The sequence below is a fragment of the Citrus clementina genome, unplaced genomic scaffold, assembly GCF_000493195.1.
Source record: "Citrus clementina cultivar Clemenules unplaced genomic scaffold, Citrus_clementina_v1.0 scaffold_4, whole genome shotgun sequence".
NCBI lineage: Eukaryota > Viridiplantae > Streptophyta > Magnoliopsida > Sapindales > Rutaceae > Citrus > Citrus x clementina.
In genome coordinates this window covers 5,304,137-5,325,114 of record NW_006262274.1, presented here as the reverse complement: position 1 = coordinate 5,325,114, position 20,978 = coordinate 5,304,137, and the positions used below count along the sequence as shown (strand labels likewise).

Genomic DNA, 20,978 nt, shown 5'->3' with positions numbered 1-20,978 from the left:
TTTTTTTTTGGGGGGGGGGGGGGGGGTGAGAAATTTACAATTCTCCCCTTAATTATTAATATATATGATATTTTTATGCCAATGATAAGTAAGAAATTATTCTAATTTAATTTTTCCTCTTGATAATTTTGGTTTTTCAGTGATTTCAAAAATAATCATCTTGTGTTAGGAAATTAATTAAATAAATTTCTTTTTCTACTTTCTTTTTGGAGATTGACCTGTTTCTTTTCATCTTAGCTCATTCACATTAGGGTTCCTACTCAACCAGAAGTTGCTGACACCAGTGTCGAAGTTGATCTTGTCGGCTGCCATCATTACCTACATTCTGTGCTAAACAGTTTATGAGACTCATAAAGATGTGTATAAGAACACATGGTTTTTGTTATTGTTGTTGAGTGTAGGCCTAATAAATTCAGCTAAAGGTATCTAGTAACCATTTTTTTTTGTACAGATATGTAAAGACTGTGCCACTTGCAGCACAGATGCTTGATGTGAGAAGAAGTCAAAAACTTGAGATGGTTAAGGTATTAAAAACTGAGAAAGCAAGATTCCGGCTTGAGGTTGAGATTGGAAAATCTCCTCCTCTTTCTGATGAGGAGGTTTGGTGGGAGTTACGAGATAAAGCGTAAGTTTGAGTTTTTTCTGTGCTCATTGTCGAGCTCACATACCTTATACTATCTCCTTTTTGTTCTTATTATTGTCGATTTTAGATCCTTTAATAATATTTCCCCAAAAACTTCTTCTGCAGTCTTTATTACATAAAGTTCAAAGTTGATTATAGTATTATCCTAATAAGTGCATTTATTCATCAGCTTTTGTTATTGCTTCGACAGGTTAGAGTTGAGAGATGAGAGGAGGTTAGAGAACCGTAAAGCATTTGCCAATTTATGGTCAGATTTGGTCTTTGGGATCTCATTATTCATTCTTTTATACTTCAATCAGAGTAAAGTGAGTTTGTTTTTATTCTTATCTTTCCTCATTTATTTTATTTCCTGAATCATTTTCATAGTAAAAGCATCACCCAGTTATTAGAGTTATCATTATCCTAGCTATTGTTGTACGGTTAATCCTTTTCTTCGTAGTGCTAAAGACACTTGTTGTAGGTCTAGACTTTCCCATAGTGCTGAAGGTTATGTGGCTGTTGATTGTCAACGCTAAAAATGATTTTTAAGTGTAATAGAATACAAAAACTAAATGGTAAATTAAAACAATAGTTGCTTGTCTTACCTGTGGCCCGGGGGGGTGGGGGGATTAAAAGAATTATACTGGATTAATTAGTGATTTGAGTTATATCCACATCAATTTAATTTGTGCAAGGGAAATAGATCAAAACATGTACAGTAGAGGAGCTTCGAATGTAACCTGAGATTTGCAATTCACCATCAGTGAGAAGTTTATCTTTTTTTCTTCTTGTTCCAGTTCCTTCCAGAATCTAGCTATTTTTAAGTCAAATAATTCTTTTCTGATCCACTGTTATTTCATTTCAAAAAGAGAAACAAAATGTAAACATTACAGGACCATCCAATTCGATCTGTGGAACAAACCTTCGGCGTTGTGGGTAAGGTAGAACATAAATGATGAGCCATAAGTCCAAGAAAGTGAATGACCATAAAAGAACATATAGAATCATTTTGAATCCATTTAAGCATGACCTTGCAACAAATTCAATTTACTTGCCTGCCAAAAGGTTATTTTGGGTTATTTAAGCGTAACCTTTCAGTAAATCAGGCGAAACAGTTTAGGTGTTATTTCTTCATTGTTATGAATGGGAAACAGTTTAGTGCGAATGTGTGGGTAGGGTTCATGCCCTTTGTGCTCCATGAGTTAGAGTAGCTCTCAATACTTTTTATCATCTGCTCTATCATGTTGTAAAAATTACTGCAGACTGAATTTGGCAACATTTCTTGATTTGCTGATTAAGCATGTAAAAATTTTCAGTTTAATGCTATAAAATTTTTATTATATTTTTTTAAGAACAACCCATGGTTGCTAAAAATTAGAGAAACTATGCTGATTATTAGCTGGCATGATGTCATCATTCTGGATTAGTTTGGTTACTTTGATCTTTCATCAAACATTATGGACTTCCTGTGAAAATTACAATGGGGTTGAAGTGATATGGTCTTCTCATGGTATATAACTCGAATGTTGGTGTTTCTCAAGCCTTCTGCTAGTTCATAAAACCATATGTTTTTCTTTGAAATTCGCAATCTGCATAAAAAATTTCTATTCTTGTTAACAATTTTATTCTTTTCTTGCTTCCCAATTTTGCAGGTAGCCTTGCTGAAATTTACTGGTTATAAAATAATAAATAACATCTCAGATGCTGGGAAGGCATTCTTAATTATTCTCGTTACAGATATTTTTTTAGGGTAATATTTTCTGCTCTTTACAGTGGATAACAAGTCCTTATCATTTACTAATGTTACTACACTCACTATTCCCCACAAAAAAAAAAAAAGAAGAAATTACTATACTCATTAGGTTGGCTTGCATTGAAGAGTGTTACAAAATTGAATATTCTCATGACAGATATAACTATTTTCTTCTCTGAAGAATTTCCTTCACTGTAAGAGAATTCCATCCATTGAATATTTTACAAATTAGAAGTTGATAAAGTCATTAAAGTTATATCAGTTCATTTAGCTTTTCTTGTAACCAAATGCCTAATACCTTGCAGGATTTTAGTTCTCTTTCTGATATAAATTATAAATAGTTTTTCCTTGTTCATGTTTATGCAAGTGAATTTTGTGCTTCTGAAAAATGAGAAAAGATTTTTATCCATGCAGGTATCATTCTGAATCTGGTTGGCAGACTCTGGTGGAGATAATTCTTGAGCATTATGGTATTGAAGCTGATGAGTCTGCCATAATCACTTTTGTCTGTGTGGTCCCAGTTTTTATGGATGCATGTGTGAAGCTTTGGGTATGTTCTGTACAATTTCTTGTGCATGTTTAATTGTTCTCATTTCTTATAGCTTACCATGCAACAAGATAAATTTATTAGGAAACTTTGAAGTGGCAAGTTCCCGTTGTACATTGTGCATCTCCTCTGGTGTGGTCAACTAGATCAGAATAATTCAAGTGGGATCCATAAACTGAGTTATTCCAATCAAGAGATTTACCAGAACCTTAACCTTGATACGAATGAAACTCGAACCTTCAACCTAATTAGAATTATATTTTTAGGATTCTTATTCAATTCAGAACTTTTGTTTCTCCACTATCTAATCAACCTTTAGATGGAAATTCCATTTAGTGCTCCGTAATAATTGAATGGGTGGCTTTCCTCTTATGTGGATCCTCTCTATATTTCGTAGCTAGCTTCTGATTATCTAATTGTGTTCTTTCTGCAGTTGTTTAAAAAACTTCCAGGGCTAGCCCCAAGGGTTTCAAATATATTCAAGGAGATGAGGCGTCACTAGAAGAATCTTTTAACCAGATCTTGCTATCCATTTGAGATAATACCAAACAAGGTGCATGTAGTATTACCAACACTAAAGCTTTTGCTCTTTGACATTTTCTCCTATGGTTTCTCCATTTTTTTTCTTTCTTAATTTATATTTATACATAGACATGCATGTATATTTGTAAGTACCGGTTGAAGATGAAATGAGGTCTCAAGTTTAGCTAAAATGAAGGTCACAATTCATGAGAATGTACGAGCTCATTGTTTACGAAATTTTTCGTGCTACAATGATTTGCAATAAAACATCCTGGTCGGTAGTTTTCTGTTCATGATCTTTCGCGACTGAATGTTTCGAGAGCTGTCAATTTTCATATTGATAAAATATTGCTTTGAATTATGTTCTTCTAGTGGATATTGTCATCGCAGTTTTCATATCTTTTGCAAAATGCATTCAAACTTTTGCTCTGCATGGCTGGTTCCATCCATATAAAGGGGATTCAGCTTGTGGGGCGTCAGGTTGGGTAATTCTTAGTTTTTGCCCCAGTGTTTTGGGCTATTTGCAACTGGACCGCGAAGATGCGTTTATTAGTGAAGACCCCCCTGGCGAGGTGACTTCGGTTAATTTTTCTTGTTGACTGTTAGTTGACCACGAAAGTACCAAATGTCCTTTAGCAAAATCAAGGCCTGAAGCCCCTGAAACCTGCACTCACTTTTGGCGCCAAAACTACAACTACCGTATTATGACAATTTTACCCCTCATGATTTCGTTTTATCTTCAGCAAACTTCCAGGACAGAATTATAGAAAGAAACATCTGGTCTTATAATCCTTTACCCCACTGACAATGACTCCGCCCAATTCTTTTGCTTCACATATCCGTCTCTCCAAAATCAAACCTAAAATAAAATGTCCAACGATATTAAACTTTAAGCTTCAACTAAACATTTCATTCAAACACCTTCAAAGCACTGTCATTGTGTCGATCAAAGGTTAAAGCAACCAACAATATTACATATTTTAAGAGTAATGCAAGATATTTTACCGTCTAAATTTCAATTTAAATTTTAATTGATACAACATTAATTTATTAAATGAGGGTTAAGTAATTTTATAAATTATGAAATATATTATTTAATAAATAAATAACGCATAATATTGAGATTATATATTAAGATTCTTAATATTGTCGATTTTTAATAAATTATTGATATTTTAAGTTTGACCTTTAACTTCATTGAAAACTGAGCATTTTCTGTGTAATTTTCATATGCTTTACGATTTTACCCTCCTCCAACTAACAGAGGTAGGGATGGCAATGGGCACCGCCCGCAGCGGGTTTGCCATTACCAAACCCAAACCCGCACAAAATTTAAATTACCAAACCCATCTGCAACCCGCAGCGGGTTTTAATTTTTTTACAAAAACCCACCCGCAGCGGGTTTTAACAATTACTAAACCCGCAATGGTATCCGGCGGATTTTTTGCGGGTTTCCGTATTTAAAATCACAAATGTTTAATATATAAATTTATAATAATAACCTCAAATTCCATATAACATACTCGATTTTATATTTAAATAATGTAAATGAAAAATTAAAATTTCCACATCAATTCAACACAAATTCTCAAATTTAAGTATAAATTACACAAATCCATTTAAAAAACACAAATTAGTATCTAAAAATAATAATTACATTTCATATTATCATTTAAAACAAGCTCCAAGAGAAGATATTCATTTCATTCACCACCATAAGCACCCATCCAACACAATGCCTATAATAATAATTAAGATTAATATTTTCAAATACTAATTCGAAGGAAAATACCTTTAGTTTTCTTTAGATTATGACTTTAGAATAGGATATAGGCCACATACACACATACACAACTTTGAGCCTTTGGCTATTTGGTAATTTAATTAATGACATTATTTTCTTTATACATTTTTAGATTAAAATTAAATTAAAAATATTTGAAAAAAATATTGCGGGTTTGGTGGATATCCATGCGGGTATCCACTGGATATAAAGTTAATACCAAACCCACCCGCATCCATGTGCGGGTTTTAATTTATAATACTAAACCCGCCCGCAATGGGTAAAATTACCCGCAACGGGCGGGTTTTGGCGGGTGGGTTTGGACGGATTTGCGGGTTTGCGGGTACAATTGCCATCCCTAAACAGAGGCCAAGTGGCCAACTAAACACTAAAATCACGTAGGGGGGTCTTCATTAATAAACGCATCTTCGCCATCTAGTTGCAAATAACCCAAAACACAGAGGACAAAACTGAGAATTACACCTCAACTCTTTTCAAAAACAAAACCCTAAACCCTGACTCACAGCCACTCTTACTATCCGTCTCAGTCAATCACTATCAATTCACACCGCCGGCGCTATCACTCCGTCACCTCACAGTCACGCCGTCGCCGGTGCCCCCTTCTTCTTATTCGTCCTCTTCTTCGAAACAAAGCTCTTGCTAAACAGAAGAAAAAAATGTTAGTTTTATTCGAAACTGCGGCGGGTTTTGCCCTTTTTAAAGTATTGGACGAAGGGAAGCTCTCTAAATTTGAGGTAAATTAATAATCTTTAATACAAACGCAATAACCTTGTTTCGCCATTTTTACTCTGCTATTGATTTTAACTTGGCGTTGCTTCAGGGTTTGGGGCAAGAGTTTAACAGGCCAGATTCTGCTAGACAGGTAATTTTCCCCTTTTTTAAGCTTGCCCTTTATATGAAATGTTTGAAACATATGGGAATTTCAAATGGGCATTTTTTAAAAATTTTATGCTTAACTTTGAGAATGAAAATCTAACTGTTCCTTGATATCCTACAACAGATTGTGAAGCTGAAAGCTTTTTCAAAGTTTGAGAATACATCAGAAGCTCTGAAAGCAGCTACATGCTTGCTGGAAAGCAAACCCACCAAAGATCTTCGTAAATTCCTGCGCGCTCACTGTGACGGTGAAACATTAGGTGTGGCCGATTCGAAGCTTGGAAATGCAATCAAGGACAAACTGGTTAATTTTTTTTTGTATTTTTTTTTTAATGTTGTTTGCTTCTTCTTTTGTGTTATAGTATTTTTTGTTTTTGCAGAAAATAGAATGTGTTCACAACAATGCTGTGATGGAGTTGATGAGAGGTGTGAGGAGTCAGTTGACAGAGCTCATATCAGGTCTAGCTGTTCAAGATATTCAACCAATGAGTTTGGGTTTGTCTCATAGCTTGTCTAGATACAAGCTCAAGTTCAGTGCTGACAAGGTAATTTTTGTATGTTAATTCCCTTTTCATCTGCTTATCATAAGTTAAAGAAGTTGTTTTCGTTCTTAATTGAAATTAATTGACTGACATTTTTATAAGTGAAAGGTCTATGGTTTGATCTGTGGGTAGATTATTAGGGTATTGAAAGGGATTCATATCTCGTGTTTTGCAGCCCAGTTACTGACTGTGTGTGTGAGGGCCTGGTTTATGTGTAAACATATGTGTGTGCTTTTGTGTAAATACTTACATATTTCTCTGCTATTTCCTTTCTGAAACCAATTGCTTGCCTTTTGTCCACAAAGTGTTAACAATTAATATACTATTATCTCTTTGTTTTTGTTTGAGGATTCAATTCTCTTTTAAGGACAAGTTGGTCCTAGATGAACTAAAATTCAATCACCGGTATTGTTTAAAATGTTAAATATTGTGTCTGCTTTGGCCAGCAAGGGGTAGGAGTATTTTGAGTTTTTGATTGTTAGATAAACATAATGGTCTTTTAGTCTAATCTTCTGACTTGGGGCTGAAACTCTAGTTCTGGTTCTTGTTTTAGGTGGATACAATGATCATTCAGGCAATTGGTTTGCTTGACGATCTTGATAAAGAGCTCAATACCTATGCGATGCGTGTTCGTGAGTGGTATGGATGGCATTTTCCGGAGCTTACAAAGATCATCCAAGACAATATCCTGTATGCTAAAGCCGTGAAGTTTATGGGCAACCGCACTAATGCTGCAAAGCTTGACTTTTCTGAGGTAGATTTTGGATTGGTTTACTTATGGTAATTGCGTAGTGTTCGTATTAAAGGTTTCAATTTCATTTGGTGACTTGCAAAATTTTTTAAAGCTATCTATTCACATGTGCCTTGTCTATTTGTTTGTCCTAAATTTAGGCCGATGTGACATTTTGGTTAGTGAACACTCCTACATAAACTTCTTTGTTTGAGAGTTTGTTACGGTGTAATAATATCATAGTTAAGTGATATAACCATTGTGTTGACATAAATTTAAATCTCTGCTTTTTTTTTCCCCTCTTTTTATTTTTGTAGAGGACAGATCAAGTTGGTCATTCTCATCATTTTATTTTTTTGCCTTGTCTGATATTTCTAGATTTTGCCCGAAGAAGTAGAGGCAGGGTTGAAAGAGGCAGCTATGATTTCCATGGGAACGGAAGTTAGTGATCTTGATTTGTTGAACATTAAAGAACTTTGTAACCAGGTTCTGTCTCTTGCTGAGTACAGAGCTCAACTGTATGACTATCTGAAAAGTAGAATGAATACAGTTGCTCCAAATTTGACTGCTCTTGTCGGAGAGCTTGTTGGAGCTCGCCTCATTGCCCATGGAGGCAGCTTGTTGAATCTTGCGAAGCAGCCTGGGAGTACTGTTCAGATTCTTGGTGCAGAAAAGGCTCTTTTCAGAGCACTGAAGACTAAGCATGCAACTCCCAAGTACGGGCTTATCTACCATGCGTCCCTTGTTGGTCAGGCAGCCCCAAAGCATAAGGGCAAAATTTCCCGGTCACTTGCGGCCAAAACTGCATTAGCAATTCGATGTGATGCTCTTGGTGATGACCAAGATAACTCTATGGGACTGGAGAATCGTGCCAAGGTATGCTACAAACATTTGATTCATTCTTGCCTACTTTTTGTTATGTGAACAAGTTTCTCACGCACAATTATTTGCAGCTTGAAGCACGGCTCAGGAATCTTGAAGGCAAAGAATTGAGTCGTGCTGCTGGGTCTGCTAAAGGAAAGCCTAAGCTTGAAGTTTATGACAAGGACCGAAAGAAGGGGCCTGGGGCAATGATAACTGCTGCCAAGGTCTGCCTTTTTACCTCTTTCCTTTCCTTTCTCAAATTTCTTTTTGGTCCTCCTAGAGAAGACTATGTTTGTTTAATCTGCTTTTTGCAGACTTATAATCCTGCAGCGGATTCCGTTCTTGGTCTAACGGAAAATGCTGCTGATGGAAATGAGGTAGAGAAAGCATCACAGGAGATTGTTGTCAGTGAAGAGAAGAAAGAAAAGAAAAAGAAAAACAGCAAGAAAGCCGATGACAAGGATGCAAATGGCGATGCCAAGGCAGAAAATGAAGATTCGGTTAAAAAAGACAAGAAAAAGAAAAAACAAGAAGCTGAGGCCGATGAGGAGAGCATCGATGCAGGGAAGAAGAAGAAAAAGAAGAGAAAACATTCTGAAGATAATGAAGAGGAGTCGGAAACACCAAGTAAGAAGGAGAAGAAGAAGAAGAAGAAGCGGAAAAATAAGGATTGATAGTTTCTGGGTAGTTTTGGTGACTGGAAACCTAACAATTTTTTTCAACTACTCAGGTACTTATGTAAAATTTGGTTTTTGTTCACTTCTTTTTTCAATTTTCCAGTTTCTATTGAATCTTTTTCCGTTTGATCTTTAAATGTAGTGTATTCAAGTACCAATGGTGTCCCAATGGTTGTAGTTGGAAGAGATTATCTCCCATGGAAGACTTTGTTATTACACCAATATTTTGCAATCAACTTATACGTTTGAAATGTTGTGTGCACTCATTGTGCGAAGATTAATTCTCACAATTTTGGTTATTCGGCTAGCAATGTAAGTTGAATTACTGGTTTTGGGCGTAGTCCGGAGAAAGCTAGCTATAATTTGTAAGGATTATGTTCAATCGTATCCCAACTCAATCCAGTTTGATCCAAGTATAACTCTCTACATTTTAGTTAGAGATAGCAAATAAGCCGGATGAGGTCGGGCCTGACTGGGCATTTTTAGACTTAAGCCCGGCCTTCGGGCTAGGTTTCTCGAAGCCTTAATTTTTTAAATTTGTTTGAAAGAAATAAGTTTTTAAACTATTTTGATAGTTGTAAAGAAAGAAGGGTAAAAGCTCATTTAGTCCTTATATTTTAAGATTAGTGTTCGTTTAGTCCTTGTATTTTTAAAAATGCCTCAAAACATTCATGCCGTTAAAGTATTGATACTCCTACCGTTATTTTTTATTTCTTTTGACTTACTTTTATAATATTACCATTTTATAATAATTTTTTTGTTTGGACATTAATAAAAAGAAATAATTAAATTACTAATTTCACCCTAAAAAAATTATATTAATTTTTAATTGTCAATAATTAAATTATTACTTTTTATTTCTTTTGGCTTACTTTTACAATATTACCCTTTTATAATAATTTTTTTTGGATATTAATAAAAATAAAATAATAAAATTACCAATTTAACCTTAAAAAATTAAAAAAAATTAATTTTTAATTGTCAAAAATTGTATGCAAACTACCAAGTGTGCAAATAGTGCTTGTAAAAAAATTAATATAATTTTTTTATCTTCTAGGGTGAAATTGGTAATTTAATTATTTTTTTTTAATGTCCAAAAAAAATTGTTATAAAAGGATAATATTACAAAAGTAAGCCAAAAGAAATAAAAAGTAACAGTAGGGGTATCAATACTTTAACGGCATGGATGTTTTGAAACATTTTAAAAAATACAGAGACTAAACAGACACTAATCTTAAAATATAGAGACTAAATAAACTTTTACCGAAGAAAGAAAGTAAATGTTTTTAGTTTGCCTTTTGGATTGAGTTGAGATTTTAATTATAAACGGGTTTATAAAAGAAGAAAAAGATGAAGAATGAGTCCGGGATTAAAATATTAAAGCCCAGCTCGGCCCTCCCACCATTGGGCCGGGATATTGCTCAGCCGAGCACCCCTTCTAGGTGTTTTTAGTTAATTTCATAAACTACCCCTCTAATTATTGTTAATTCCAAATAAACCCCTCTTTATTTCCCAAAAAAATCAAGAACGAATATCCCCTAGCTCCATTCAGTACAGTTTTTGGAGTAAAATTTATTTAAGTTAAATTTTTATTGATAAAACTTTTATTCAAAAATTTTAATTGTTTAATTGTCAATAATAAATTTTATTAAAATTAAAAATTACTTTAATAAATAAAATTTTCAAAATTATAACATAAATAAATAAAATAAGATTATTAAATAAATAATATTTTAAATATTTTAACATTTTAAAAAAATAAACTTTTCAATCTCTATTTCCAAAACCATAAAATTTAAACTTTTACAAATAAAAATAAAATAACTTATTTAATCTTCAAAAATTTTATTAAAAAAAATTAAATAATAACAAAAATTTTAATTAAACCTTATGAGATTAAACAAACACTTATAAACTACACCAACAAGCACTTAACCCTTATGCATCCGGTCTTACTCAAGTCCACTGAGCCCGTGCCGAGTCGGACCAGGCCCCGAATTTTGCTGCTGTCTCCTTCGTTAACGGATTTTATTTTAGTGTCTGATAACAAAACTGGGTAAAGTACTTAAATAGCACAACAGATGCAAGGGTTTTGATCCCACTCAGGAGGAATCGAAAGATTTAATTTTCCAAATGAGCCAAACTTGAAAACACAATATCAATGAAGCAAATAAAACTGCTACCTTCTTTATAGACCCAACAATTTTGCAAAGCAAAAATCCAAGCACACTTACTATCAGACCAATCACCATTAATTATTTCTATAGACAGGTTTACATAAACACAAGAGTATGAAGATAATTCATAGATTATATATATATATATATATATATATATATATGTTATTTGCATCTATTTACTTACTACTATCAAACTGGCAACTATTATGATCAGCCACCCGAGCGGCATGGTTTTGCAAAAGAATGATACGAGGCTTTGCTCATCTCACGCTTTTGAGCCCCCAGCAATTCTGCTTGTATTGTGTATGCTTTTGTCTACACGCGAGTTTGCCGGAAATTCGAACAAAGTTCCACTTTCCATTCTACGCTTCCGAGGGTTGGCTTTCTGCATGTCAGTGATCGGACATCAGCATTCTACAGTGAATTCGATTCAAGCAATTAGCGTATCAATAGCACTTGGAATGCATAATGGAGCATTTCTAGAAGTCGTATATATTGCAATAAAGTGTAAGCAACAATAATACAGTGCGATACCAACAGAAGATCCTAAACCCCAAACCTTGGGTGTTAATGTTGGAACAAGGAATGCGATCGCCTATCGTCGATCCCATGTTCACATACTGATCAAAGAATGCATGTGAAAATGGTGTCCTGGACTATCGTATAAATGGTAATATGTTGGAGCTGATAGTTATACAAAGAAAAATCTTAAATATCACGCAACCGCTTAATATGTTGAAATGGATATAGATGCAGTGGATGCTACATTTAGCTGGGATTTAACAAGCACATACGTGGGAGTGATATTGTATATCAGAAAGACGGTGATGTTGACGGTACTATGAAGAAAGAGCTTCATATTGTGCAACATATTTGTTGATTTGATGATGAACAGTGGTAATAGAATGAACATAACAGAAATGATGTGGCACTAGTGGTACCCGGAAGTCATGGGTAATCATTGGTCCGATGCTTCGGGCAAAACCAAATCCTAGGGCGTAATGGGTTGCTTTCACAGGAATGAAAGGTGATAATAATGGTAACTGTGTGAAGAAAAAACTTTATTATAACTGGTACTTAACGGTATTTGTTGTTTAGAAGATAATCTAGAACTTTCTCACAAAGAAATTAAAGTCTTTCAGTCATATGTGATCTGTGCCTAAATGCAAAAACATAAATACCCTATCAAACAAAATATACACACCTTCATGAAATCAAAAAGAGAATTTACGCACCTTCACCATAAAGTTGCTCAAACCGAGCAACTATGTGTTTACCATAGGTATATTTCTTCAAGGCATCACAATGAACTCTGATACGACTGATTAATGTTTCTCGCAGTTTCTCATTGCATTTTTCCAGAATCTTCTGAACCACATAATTTGCATATTGGTCCTTCATCATTACCTAGGGTATAGAAATTGGAAGAGAAAAGAGTCAGCAAAACCCAGATAAAAATTGAAATACTGTCTACACTGAGAAATTCCATTTAAAATAAGCTAAAATAAGCTAATGACAATCCTATTAAGATATTGACACTTCTAGTCAACATGACATCAGATGCTACAACTAGTTCACAAGAAGTTCATGAAAAATATAAAAAGAAAAGAAAGAAAGAGAAGCTTAAGAAGGAGAATTATTTTACTAAATTAACAACAAAATGATATTACATCCCATTATTCTCGTATTTTCTAAGCTTAGGAAAAGCTGCACAAATCAGCATACCATGAAGATCTGAGATTATGATTGGTGAAAAAACGATATTTATTTGCCATAATTACGTGCTGAACTTGGTGGTTGGTTAATAATTAGAATCAGCGCAGCAAGGGAAGGGAAAGCATGAGCTTGATCCAGCCAGCATTTTTGGTTACATGCAATTTTAAGTATGAAACTTGCATATTCTAAAACAGAAACTAGGAGGACACCATTCAATACAAGATAAAAATTAGAAAATTTAAAAAAAAAAAATCATATGCAAAAACCCAAGATATACTACAAGGCAAACAACATACAATGCCCTTGTAAAAGCAACTGTCTAGTTCCGAACAGAATTAAAAATAAGCGGAACATTATCATGTGATAAAGCCTCATCCAGACCAAAGAGGAACAATGAAATGAAAATAAATCTGAAAAATTAGAATACCAAATTATCATTTGTTTCTAAGCAAATTAATAATACCCGAACTAGTTCCTAATCCTATTTGTGAGTTATACATCAATCAATACCTCGTTAAGTTTTGAACAGAACAAACATTTGGTATTACTTCTCTAGCAGGGCAGCGGTATAACTGAAATAAAAATAAGATTGGAAAAAAGAAACATGGCCGGACTGAGTTGTGTTGAGTGGAATATATGAGATTTACTTCGAAAGTACTGCCAACTGACAGAGATTTAATGCTCTGTCCAGGATGTTAGGCATATAAGCATTGATCCAGCAAGTCTGCTCTTATAGTACTGATAAAAATAAAATTATAGCTCAATTAAAGTCAGACTCCCATTGTTGTGCAAAGTAAAGTTGTCCACATTTAGATAATAGATCAAAAGCCAAAAGAACAATTAAGGGTGAGCCAATATAGTTCATTAATCCAAGGCAAACTAGTTTTGCATCTTAAGTCTGTACCGATATTAGACATATGTCTAGATTCAACCAAAACCAATAGCACCAGCTCTTGGTTGATCTAACCAAACATAATGCAAAAAAGTTCAGGCATTAAAGTATTAGCAGTAGAGCACGAAATTTAAGTTTTTGCTTTTACTCACCAACAAATTGTCATTTTCTTCAGATTGCCCAAGAATCTCTTCAATCAGGAGCTCCCGTTCAGCAGTATCACCATACTCCAAACATTTCTCAATTACATTTGATGCATATTTATGCTGACTCATCTGTACAATTTTCCCAGCCAACTTGCTTAAAATTTGGGTTCGTTCATAAGACTTTCCCCTCTCCAGAACATGCTGCAAGTACAACAAGTCAACTTGATATCAGAGTCAGTTCCACAAGATATTGGAAATACCACGCAGAAACAGAAAAATGTTGATGAAATTTAGTCTATGGAGTACTCAACTTGACTACCTGAAACCGAAAACAAAACCCTCTATGGAGTACTCAACTTGAAAGCATACACAGCCAAGCCAATTATTCATGCGGCCAAGTCCACCATTCTTTTATCTTTCTTTTTGTTGATAGGAAACAACATAATTTAAGGATGACATAGGAATAAGAGCCATTAAACTATGTCCTTTAGAAAAGGCTTAAAATTATCAATCCACATTAACAAAGCGGGGCAAAAGACCCCATAAAGACATCTTTCTAAAGGTTGATGACAATCGAACACCCACAAGATATGAAGGTGAGACTAACGAATATATCTAAAAGTTGCTTTGCCAGGTTAGAGACACAAATAAGACCACCAATTTAAGATCTACAATAATAAAGGAAGCATCAGTTTCAGATTTTTCAAAAGATCCTGGATTGTTTTCCTTCCATTAGGCAAATGGCTAAAACCACAATAATAATCCAGAAATCCTCACCTAACATCCACTGAGAACTGGGAAAATGGGTTTCTAAAGACAGGAAGACATCTTTGGCATCCTGCAATAATTTGTTTCTCAGGAAAAGTCAACATGCTTCGTTTCTTCTATGCAGTTTTGTTCTTTCATTTGGCCCAAGATCTTCTCTAAGGTGTCCCATTTCATAGAGGAAAAATTATGTATAGCAATCATAGTAAACTTTAGTTTTCTATTATGATGCAGTTGTTTTAGACTTTGAATGATCCTTGTCCTATGGTTAAAACTAATCCAATCGCCTAAAATAATGCGGGTCATTCAAATCTCATACAGCTTATGCATTCCGAAGACCTCCAAGCTTTTGGTAGGGGTGTAAAGTACTATGGAAATGCACAGTTTTAGCAATTTCCTGGATGATTCGGCAGGAACAAGATAGAAGGACTTTTTCAGACTATTGTGAAAAATGTCAATTTTTCGAGGGATAAAGTTCAATTTCAATTACAAGCTTCCTCGTCAACCCCTATTTCTAAGGAGCTCGAGGATTCAAAAATTCTTCTTCACTCATTTCTTTTAGGAAGGGATCCTGGGATAATTTTGTAATTTAGTTTACCTTTCAGTCAGTTTTGAGACAGTATACAACTATACATCATTGATTTTCACTATCTAGAAGTTGATCTTTTATACAAGCTAACGATGGAAACAGTTTTATCACAGACCCACGAATTGACTGATGAAGGATCTTCTACACCATAAATCTTTTTGCTAATAACAAAGAAAATCCACAGGTCCAATCCATACAGATGAGCTTGCCGATCAACTAGGTCAAAGGTGGTTCAGGTTTGTAATGACAAACTATTTATATGTAGGAACAAGAATCAAAACAAAATACAATACTCTGAAAGATAGTTTGTAAGCTCTGTAAGTAACAGCTGATGCCACAGTTTTGATACTTATTTTTAATTTTCAGAGTAAATAAACAATTAACATCATTTTTTTAAAATAAGATAACTATTGAGTATTTATAAACAATTAACATCATAAGCCCATATTAAAAGAATTAAGCAAAAACCACTAACCACACAATACCAACCTGGGTGACATAGTTGCCATACTGGTCCTGAGCCAGAGCAAAAGCAGATTCCAAGATTTCGTCCACTATGCATTGACCTTGTTGCTCATCTGAACAATGCTCCAGAACTCTCTATTGAAAACCAGATGCATTATTGTGCGGCTAAAACGGCCAACATACTAGTATCTTAATCTTTCCTACGCTCAGAAACAAAACTGAAGGATTCAGACCAAAAACATTGAGATGTATTACCTGAATGACACGACAACCATACGGATGAGTAGAAAGAGTGGCAACTTGACCGCGAAAAGCAGAAATAATAAACTCAATTTTCTCTGCAGGAACACATTCTATACACTTCTGTATCACATGATTTCCATTTTGATCACGGACACATCTCATAACATGGCCATCAAGCTCAAGGACCAGTTGTGATTTCTGATGAAGCTCAATCACTTCAAGGGCCTAGAACAAACATCCAAGGCAAAATGATCAAGACTCATAAAAGAGATGGTATTAAAACTTGATATGAAATAATACATGGTTATTGTTGGGATTCATTAAGCATATAGTGACTTAATGCAACCCTACCCCCCAAAGCCCCAAACGACGTAAAAGTGAAAAACAAACAAGTATTCTAGAGCAAAAGAAAAAATTCCATTAAACATACATTATGAAGAAGAATATGAACAAGAAAAACTAAAGGAACAATATAAACACAAAGAATAACTAAAAATCAGCATCTTTATCGCATATAACTTCAAAAACCCTAGACAAAAAGCCATAAAAAACAATTGAATTGCCATAAAGTATTTTTCAATACTTTCAGAAATTTGAACAAATCTGAGACAAATGATTCCCATTAATGAAATAAGTAATCTTTATGCGAACCAGAAATCTATTTATGAGAAGAAGAATACAAGAAAGGACCAGAATCCCACAAAAATAGAATCAGAACTAGAAGAAATAAAACTTAATAATAAAACAGTCTAACAAAGGCTTCCCAGTTTTTGTATATATAAAGGAGAACCAGAAATATTCTTGAACTGAAACCAATGCCCTAAGTGAGGCAAGAAACGAGTCTTATCTGTGGGTGCTCAATGGCTCAACTGGTAAAACTTCTTGGGTATTACAAGAGATCAGGGATCCAAATCTCACAAGTACCAAGGTCGGGGAGTGGTTTGGTTTAAATTTGTGTACTATTTAGAAAAATAAAACATACAACATTATAATAAGTCTTATCCCACAAAAATCGAGATCTTCATATCTAGCTTCTCCAAAGATCCTCTTACTTTTTGATAGGCAAACGGTTGAGGTTAGGAGAGATTCTAGCCCATTCCTAAAGACTAGATGTACGAGTGGTCTATTGATTGGCTAACCTTCTGGGGAACATACAACTGAAAGTTCAAACTTGCTTCAAAGGCTTCTAATCATTTAACACCTGCAGGCCTAAAACATAAGGCTTGAAGTTCTCCAACAATGAAGCCAGTACCAAACTGGCTAATAATGAGATGGTTAGTACCATCTTCTCTGATATAAGACTGCTATAGATCTAAAATCGCTAGGAAATAGGTGCACCAGAGGACGTTAATGTACCACTAAATAAAACTATTTATCGTAAGAAACCTAGTATACCTTCTGTATCACACGACAACCGTACATCTGCAAACTCAGAGGCAAGACCTGCCCAACAAGTTTTTCTGCTAGCTCCTTCCTCTGATCAGGACTTCCATGTTCAAAGAACTGCAATTAAAATTGAAATCCAACAATCACTAACATGCCACCATCGGAGTTCACAAGTTAAGCAAGATAATCTGTTTAGAAGAATTAGAAAGTATACCTTTTGAATAACATAATTCCCAAAAACATCAGTCATTAATTTTGAAGCATGTGGAAGAACTTCTTTGAAAACAGAAACCTTTTCTTCAGCACTGCAATGTTCTAACTTCTGCTGAATAAATCGACTCCCATGTTGATCAACACTGAAGTAAAAAATGCTTGGAATATTAGCCTTCACATCAACGACGGCACTTTAATCACATTGTACAGATGCAGGCAAAACAAACTCGTTATAAAACCTACCTGAATTCAACTATACGCCCTGCTATGTCAGACAGCTCAAACTTTTGGGCATTGCTGGATTTCAATTCTTCAAGAAATGAATGTTTTTTAGAGTCCTCAAATGTTCTCTGCCCCTCAAATGTTCTCTGCCCTTGCCATCCAGAGTATATTCCTGTATTCCTATTCAAACCCTGAGGAAGCCTCATTTCATGTCGCAGACCTAGTTGACTTGTGGAACCAACAGGCGATGATGGAAGCACTGGACTGGCAATAGGTGAAGTTGGGAATTGACCCATAACACCCATGCCTGGGAGACCTCCATAGTAACCACCAACAGGCATTCCTACTTTTCTTGGATTTGATATGCTTGGACCCCCATTTAATGAAGACTGAAGATTTTGATCACCCATATAAGCAGCAACAATTGGCTCTTTCTTTGAGGAAGGGTCTGCCAGAGCTCCATTAACACCACTTGATGCCAACCGATGCTGAACTGAAGCATTGTATGCATCTCCAAAAGGATGTTGAAAGTATTGCATATGAAGAGGATCCACAAAAGGAGATTGTAGCATTAGTCCTTGATGTCCATAAAACTTTTGATGTTGGGTACTACCAATATGCGGTATGCCCTCCCCTGTTGAAACACTAGTAGTTCGAATATTAAAGCTTGAGCCTGAAGTAGCATCAAACGGCATAGGAACTGGACCTTGAGATGGATATCCAGCCACAAATGGCGGGAAATGGGCAGAGTTCAGAGCATATCCACCCACATTGTATTGTGAAGGATATACACCAGGACCAGAAGGCTGAAAACTAGGGTAAAACGGATTTCCGGATGGCATATATGTACCAGCTGATGCATACAAGGGGGGAGTGAGACCAGGTGAATTCATTGATGGCTGCGCCTCAAAAGAAGAGAATTTACCATGACCATAGGAGTTTTTATCCATACCATTATGTGCATTATTCATTCCCAGTGAAACAGCTTGGCCCTGAACTCCCTGAACCTGATACTGGAAACCTTGTTGTGCAGATGGATACTGTTGCATCATAATTCTTCCTTGATATTTCTGCTCTTCTTGTTTCTTTCTCATTCTAGACTCTGCTCGGGAGACATCTAACTGAGAAGCAGCACTAACTGATGCAACATCCTCCAATCCAGCATTTTTAGAGTTTGTATCATCAATTCGTGGGTTGCGTGAGGTCTCTGTCCCATCAGGGCATGGTGAGCTAGAAAAAGACACTGCTGCTGGACCGTTATTGGATATCAATGCAATATCTTGTGGATCCATAACACATGGATCCACATGAACATCAGCAGAGCCATTTGCTTCTGGTGCTTCTGAAATATTCATAGAAGAAACATCCAATGAAATAGCGTGGACGTCGAGATCAATTAGCTCTTCTGTCGCATGACTTGAGGAACGAGACTGGTTAAATACAGGAGAAGGGGTACGAGGGAAATCTTCCTACAAATTAAGCAAACAAAAGCTTAATGCTAAACATCAAGCAACCAAAATAAAAAGATAGACAATACGTAATCAAATTACCTGTATTAAATCAACCAAACTTTTATGCCGCCCAACCAAAGAAGTTGATTTCTGTCCTGGAAAAAAGGCAGAACTGATTTCTGACAAATTGTCAGAAGCTTGTCTTGGGGACCTATCCTCCTCTGGCTCCTCCTCATGGGTAGAAAGGGAACTTCGAGACAAATGCAACGTTCCATTGCCAGCATCGTCTACAGAAGTCGACCTCCAATTGCTGCCAGAGGAACCCATATGACGTACCAACCGCCGATTCTCACGTGACATAAGAGGTGGAGGAAGTCTTGGGTTCAAGTTCACATTAGAGCAGTAATACGCAAAATAGGCTGGATGTGAACGTAACTGCTCCTCAGATTCATAATTTCCAAGAGCATTGCTTAAACTTTCCAAGCTTGCATTCGTACTAGAGTTATGTTTAGCTAGAAGGTTCCCAATAGCTGCAATTGACCCCTCCATACTCGGTGGGGCACTACCACTTCGACTAGGAATCATGTCTGTCTGGTCTCCACGGAATCTTTGCCCTTTCAGAAGCAAACCCAACTCCTCAGCTCCCATATTTTCAAATCTAGGACCAAAAACTGCAGAATCCTTGGAAGAATGCCAGTTTCTAGCACCACCACCTTCTACCATTATCATAGGGCTCTCAGTTGCCATTTTATGTACAGAACAACGAGAAACCTCTTTTCTTTTCCTGAACCAAGGGCATTTACATTAATTCCAGCAATAAAACTAAGCCAGGCTGATACAAGCATTCATCAATTTAAAGTCAAACTACAAGCCGAAATCACCATTCACAACGATCAAAAGAGCCTGCACACAACCTGCATCATGCGGTAGGATGGATGACAATATAATAGCACAATTAGCTAATCAGTATTAATACTTAAACAAGTGGTTTCCAGGAAAACCAATATATTCTGACGGGAAATGCTGCTACAGATATGAGACTGATAGAACATCAACGAATAAAAGGAAATATCATGTGTGCAGTGATGATAAAAAATCAATAATCCATCCATGTAAAAGTCATATTTTATATGACTTTCAAATGTGAATTGTGGCTCATAAGAATGGATAAAATTACTAAAATGGAACTTTGTCTTTTTAATCATACTCACACATAATGATAAGTCTCCTCATATGATTCAAAATGGAAACTAGTTCAGTATCAATTAAGCCCAGTCAACAATATGAAAGATGCATAATAGTCTAAATCATTTGATTATTCACATCCATTACCTAGTAACTCATGGAAATGGAATAAAAATTGACATACAGGTTCATAAAGAAAATATTGCAACCATGCATATAAAACGAATCTGCATTTCCATTCTCCAAAAAGTATTGAGATCTTATTGCATAAATGTTTTAACCACCACCAATCCTATCATTGAACCATAACTCAAACTGCTTATCAAGTCCTCTCAAAGTTTCTGATAAACTAAATTAGTAAAAAATGTCATGAATAAGACAAACACACACTTATCCATTCAGGACATATGGCAAACCATATATATATGTCACTGATCTAACAAACAACATATGCTGGACATGCCAGCCAAAATGCCATCTAGCCATCTAGCTAGTTGCAACTTCCAAGTCAGTAGGCTTAAGGCGCTTCATCTACATGACTTCACTCACTGACTCATGATTTTAAGGGAAAGCAAGCATATAAGTCAA

General features: G+C 35.4%; 3 protein-coding genes across 8 annotated transcripts in view; 2 read left to right on the top strand and 1 right to left on the bottom strand.

Annotated features, from left to right (window-relative positions):
• Window positions 1-3,635, top strand: part of LOC18045721 (chloroplast envelope membrane protein) — a 9,700-nt gene extending 6,065 nt beyond the window's left edge. The window contains exons 4-8 of the mRNA XM_006436326.2: window positions 452-625; window positions 834-948; window positions 2,275-2,372; window positions 2,790-2,925; window positions 3,356-3,635. Of these exons, the coding sequence (XP_006436389.2) occupies window positions 452-625; window positions 834-948; window positions 2,275-2,372; window positions 2,790-2,925; window positions 3,356-3,424 (592 nt within the window). The 3' untranslated portion in view covers window positions 3,425-3,635. The remainder of the gene's footprint in view (window positions 1-451; window positions 626-833; window positions 949-2,274; window positions 2,373-2,789; window positions 2,926-3,355) is intronic.
• Window positions 3,636-5,701: 2,066 nt separating this feature from the next.
• On the top strand, window positions 5,702-9,188 carry LOC18044341 (probable nucleolar protein 5-2). Of its 2 annotated transcripts, XR_002906103.1 has the most exons (9): window positions 5,702-5,982; window positions 6,069-6,110; window positions 6,249-6,428; window positions 6,505-6,669; window positions 7,220-7,420; window positions 7,775-8,272; window positions 8,350-8,484; window positions 8,575-8,990; window positions 9,080-9,188. XR_002906103.1 is itself a non-coding variant. In XM_006436325.2 (8 exons), exons 1-8 carry the CDS (start codon window positions 5,905-5,907, stop codon window positions 8,932-8,934), a joined length of 1,659 nt encoding a protein of 552 aa, XP_006436388.1. In that variant the 5' UTR covers window positions 5,702-5,904; the 3' UTR covers window positions 8,935-9,188. The 2 variants fall into 2 exon arrangements, 1 of the variants encoding a protein (XP_006436388.1); XM_006436325.2 differs by having other exon boundaries at window positions 8,575-9,188.
• A 2,238-nt stretch (window positions 9,189-11,426) lies between these two features.
• Window positions 11,427-20,978, bottom strand: part of LOC18044340 (pumilio homolog 5) — a 10,308-nt gene continuing 756 nt past the window's right edge. For 2 of the 5 annotated variants that reach the window (XM_024185326.1, XM_024185325.1), the window contains exons 2-10: window positions 19,305-19,989; window positions 17,776-19,223; window positions 17,534-17,675; window positions 17,329-17,436; window positions 15,946-16,158; window positions 15,715-15,825; window positions 13,878-14,072; window positions 12,353-12,524; window positions 11,427-11,502 (exon numbers count right to left, since the gene is read on the bottom strand). In XM_024185326.1, coding sequence (XP_024041094.1) covers window positions 11,480-11,502; window positions 12,353-12,524; window positions 13,878-14,072; window positions 15,715-15,825; window positions 15,946-16,158; window positions 17,329-17,436; window positions 17,534-17,675; window positions 17,776-19,223; window positions 19,305-19,952 — 3,060 coding nt within the window. In that variant the 5' untranslated portion in view covers window positions 19,953-19,989 and the 3' untranslated portion in view covers window positions 11,427-11,479. Of the gene's footprint in view, window positions 11,532-12,352; window positions 12,525-13,877; window positions 14,073-15,714; window positions 15,826-15,945; window positions 16,159-17,328; window positions 17,437-17,533; window positions 17,676-17,775; window positions 19,224-19,304; window positions 20,973-20,978 lie in introns of those variants that run through there. The other 3 variants (XM_024185324.1, XM_006436323.2, XM_006436322.2) reach the window with 3 other exon arrangements.